Raw genomic sequence first — 5,000 nt, forward strand, 5'->3', positions numbered from 1 at the left:
ACTCTATCTCTACACTATCAATAAAGCATAAAAATGCCAAAAAAATATCCTTAAAAAAAAATGGGCCAATACCAATACTTAAGGTGCTCTGAGGAACATTCAGTTTGTGTTAATTCTAGCGCCCCCCTTTGGACAAAAGCGGTAGTGTTTTTACCACGCCAGCTGTTGTTCCTGGGTGAGCGTATACCCATGACAAAGGCATTAAGAAAAACTATATAGAAATAGCATTCTTTGCACTGATGGTCTTGTTTGCTTTTACATGCAATTCATGATCATCAGAGGAAAAATTTGACTTTCAGAAATATTTAAAAGTTCCTCGTAGCACCTTTAACTAAACCAAAACTAAACACAAACCGAATACGAAAAAAGTAGCCTTGAAGTGCAAGTGAGGATATGGCAGCGGACAAAAAAAAACCCTTTGTTGAGAATCATACATTTTGAAGTCTGTTTTTCTTGGGGGCTCAGGTGCAGAGTGGAGCCAGTGCTAATGGCTTGTCTTTTTTCTCAGTCAGTCTAAAAGGCAAAGGTGTGTGTGTGTGTCTGTGTGTGTCTGTGTGTGTCTGTGTGTGTGTGTGTGTGTGTGTGTGTGTGTGTGTGTGTGTGTGTGTGTGTGTGTGTGTGTGTGTGTGTGTGTGTGTGTGTGTGTGTGTGTGTGTGTGTTAAAAGCTACTGAAGCAAAGACAGAGAGGAACCTACCTGCCACGTTGGCCACATCTGTGGTGCTGACGTTATGTGTGTTCGGCCGCACTTTGAAGGTCACAGCAGGGCCCACCACCCTGTAGAACACACACACACACACACACACACACACACACACACACACACACACACACACACACACACACACACACACACACACACACACACACACACACACACACACACACACACACACACACACACACACACACACACACACACACACACACACACACAACAGTGAGAAGCATTACAAAAGACATATTTGGACTTATTTCTGGGGGAATGCAGGGGATATTATGTACCCCTAAAGTTTGTGTTGTAACTATGCCAGCTGTCGTTCCTGGGTGAGTGTATACCCATGACAAAGGCATTAAGAAAAACTATATAAAAATAGCATTCTTTGCACTGATGGTCTCGTTTACTGTTACATGTAATTCATGATCATCAGAGGAAAAATTATACTGTTTCAGAAATATTTAAAAGTTCCTCGTAGCACCTTTAATGTGTCACCACCAATGTTGAAAGTAAACCTACACCCACGTACACAGACTATATTTTCCATGGAGGACGAGATTTCTTTTTTTTTTTCAATCATAAGGGCTGTGCTCATTAAAACACAGCCATACGTCGCGCATATATGTGTGTGTGTGTGTGTGTGTGTGTGTGTGCGTGTGTGTGTCTCTCTGTGTGTGTGTGTCTCTGTGTGTGTGTGTGTGTGTGTGTGTGTGTGTGTATGTGTGTGTGTGTGTGTGTGTGTGTGTGTCTCTGTGTGTCTGTGTGTGTGAGACCTATGGCGGTGCTTTAGGCGATTGCAATCCCCATCACAACTGCTAGATAACCTCTTGAATCTCAAAGTAATTTACCCGCCGGCATTCAAGCACGCTTAGAAAATGTAGAGAAGGAAGGGGATATAGACAAGCGGACGCTATTGATAGGTGATTTTCAAATGAGTAAAAGCATTTTCTAGCCCCTAGTTTAAGAGACATACATTTTGATTAAAAGTATATGGTGATTGTGGAGATGTGTGTAAATTGAGGGTGACAGAAACTGAAGACAATCTATCTACACCCCCGGAAAATAAAAAAAATTAAGAGACCAGTCTGGATTTTTCTTCAATCTTCATCTCTACATTACTTAATGAAAATGCTCTTAATGACAATATATTTTTATTGTGAATTTGGTATACATGTTGTCAGTAGTTTATATTATAAAATCAAAATGTTCATTCTACTCAAACATATGCCTCTAAAGAGTAAAACGAGAGAGAATGAACATTTGCAGTGGTCTTTTCATTTTTTCCTGAGCTGTATATGCATCAGTTGGTTGGTACACCCTTTCGTTTGGAAGCGTACTACTCTCACTGTGTAGGTCTGTTTGTTTATACACAGCCTAGGCTCTGTAAACTGGTGTGTAATCAAAGGGTATGTTAACAATGGGCGACTGTGGCTCAGTTGGTAGAGCAGGTCGGCTGATGATCAAAGGGTTGGAGGTTCGATCCCCGCCCTGCCACTTGTGTCATGGTTGTTGTGTCCTTGGGCAAGACACTTCACCCACCTTGCCTCGTGTGAATGTCGATAGTTAGCCTGCTGCTATCGGTGTATGAATGTGTGTGTGAATGGTAACGTGGGAAAGGAAAACAGGTCTCCCTTGCAAAAGAGTCTTCGGTCTCAATGGGATTTACCTGTATAAATAAAGGTTAAAGAAATAAAAAAACAAAAGGAGACTGCTCATGCCAATGTTCACGCTTGTATCATCAACCGAAAGATTCTGACGAAAAATAAGCACTTAGCTGCTCCACTAATGGTGATTGACTGTCTTGATGGTAGTACATTAAAGGTGTAAGTACATAAACTTTGGACAGCTAGAAAAAGGCTAAAAAGACACACACACAAACACACACACACACACACACACACAGAGAGGACACATACACACACACAGAGAGGGCACACACACACACACACACACACACACACACAGAGGACACACACAGAGAGAGGACACATACACACACGCACACACGCACACACACACACACACACACACAAAACTACCCAACCACTGACCCAACAGCTTAACCCCAGCAGTTGGTTTAGTGAGATAACTCAGCATTTTTAAGTGTGTACATGGGTCAGAAAGGGGACATTCACAGACATCTGTATCGTGTTTTTTCTAAGGTAGTTTTTTTTCGTTACAACAATCATTTCTACTAAAGAACCCCAAGCTTGAATTGAATTGAAGAGAGACAGAGAGAGTATGGGTGGTCACAGGGCTAAAAGCGGAGTCTCCAACAAATGAGATTAACCTTTTGTTTTTACCGGCTGTAGCTCAGACAGCAAGGCCCCGCGTAGGAAGATATATTATGGGGCTCACGGCAGGAGGCTGTTAGTGGCTGCTAAAGGACGCTATTGCTACTGGAAGAAAAAAACACTCGCTTGTGAAATATGGCGACGTCATTAATGGGACAGGTCTGTAGCCCTTAAGACAAAAACTATACAAAATGTTTTTTAAGGGATTTAAGAAAAAAGTGGTTTTGGTGTCAAGTTGATGGATTTAAAAGTGTGTGGGTGGGTGTTTTGTACAAGCTGTGGGGTCGGATTTATTCAGTTTAAACTGTCCTATTTGAAAAAATATATACAAAGAAAATTAATGAGAGTAATAATTAAGAAAAAAAGTAAGTATGTCGTACGTACATCTATGGCAATACACTGCAGGTGAATAGGGTAAAGATATTTAACTTATAGAAATCATCATGAAACTTTGCCAGTTGATTACTGACATTAAAACAATATTTATTTTAAATTACAATCTTTTCAGAAATGTTATATGCAAATGTGACATTATCCTACTAATCATGGGTCAATGTGCAACTCTTTAAAGGCCTTTGCACACCGGGCGCGTTTTATTCGTGCAATTAATTTGTTAATTAACGAACGTATACAGAGTCAATACAAGCTTCCACACCAGCGCCGTAGTTTCGCTCCGCAAATTTGCGTCTTTTATTTTTTTCGAACTGAGTTTGATTTTTCTGGGACGTCGCTTCTTAAAGTGAGACGCGACAAAATTCACATTTCAAAACATTCGCTTTTACGTGCCCTTTATTCGCGCCGCGCCCGATGTGCAAAGGCCTTCAGACCAAAAATATTTGTGGGATAAAGCCAGAGTGTACATTTTGATTTCACTTTTATAACACATAACTGTCCAAAGTTTTAAATGAACAGATCTTGAATGGAGCCTTTTTTTATTTAATTTATCAAAAAATACTATGCAAAATAAAAGCATTTATTTGGCCTGTTTTTAAGAACAAAATACATCATCATCATCATCATCTTCAACCGCTTATCCGAAATCGGGTCGCGGGGGCAGCAGCTTGAGCAGGGAGCCCCAAACTTCTAAAATACATCATAAATCAGACAATTAACAACATAAGAACAAATCCTTCTGTAATAACCTTCCAATTTCACCATATGTCAGTATCAACCACCCATGCATTCCTTGTCAAATCGTCGCTTTAACAGACTTCACTTGACATTCACAGCCAACATTCTGCATTTTTTTTAAAACCACCTTTTTGTGGGTTTTTAATTGGGTTTCTCGGGCCCTGAGGTTAGTGTATCAAAGAGAGAAAAACACGGACACCGCATAACAACTCATTCAAATTGTGTGTGTCTGTGTGTGTGTGTGTGTGTATGTGTGTGTGTGTGTGTGTGTGTGTGTGTGTGTGTGTGTGTGTGTGTGTGTGTGTGTGTGTGTGTGTGTGTGTGTGTGTGTGTGTGTGTGTGTGTGTGCGCGCGTGTGTGTTTGAGACCGTTGTGATTTTTTTTACTAGTTTAGCATTTTAAAGGCACAATAACAAACTCATTAGCCGAGGTCAAATGAATCATCCCCGGGGGAAACTGGGTGAAGCTAAGTGCTTCAATTAAAAAATATATTATAAAAGAAAACAACTTTCTTTATAACACAATGGAATGAACGTCTGCCATTTTGGAGTTGAATTTGAACCTATATTGAGCATTTAAAGCTACAGTGTGTAACTCCTGTCGCCCCCCCCCCCCCCCCCCCCCCATGAGGAAGTCTGAGTAATTAATGGAATATTGTTTATGCATTAACATGAGGTTAAAGCCTTCGGTGATGGCGCATGAATTTTATACCTTCTGCTGTACGTCCAGGTTTTTTCATAGCAGTAGAATCAACAACTGAAACATTTCTTGGGCTCTTCTTGGGGATTTTTCTTGAGCTCCTGCACCAGTGTCTGGGGGGGGGGACACCAGTTTATAAACGCTGCCATACTGAGAAAT

At 40.7% G+C, this 5,000-nt stretch overlaps 1 protein-coding gene across 1 annotated transcript in view; it reads right to left on the reverse strand.

The window, feature by feature from the left end:
- Positions 1-5,000, reverse strand: part of LOC307255460 (receptor-type tyrosine-protein phosphatase N2-like) — a gene marked incomplete at its 5' end in the record, with an annotated part of 195,129 nt that overhangs the window by 134,350 nt on the left and 55,779 nt on the right. Inside the window, one exon of the mRNA XM_080034144.1 lies at positions 697-776. Within this exon, the coding sequence (XP_079890270.1) occupies positions 697-776 (80 nt within the window). The remainder of the gene's footprint in view (positions 1-696; positions 777-5,000) is intronic.

The sequence above is a fragment of the Ammodytes marinus genome (assembly GCF_949987685.1).
Source record: "Ammodytes marinus genome assembly, chromosome: 9".
Lineage (NCBI taxonomy): Eukaryota > Metazoa > Chordata > Actinopteri > Uranoscopiformes > Ammodytidae > Ammodytes > Ammodytes marinus.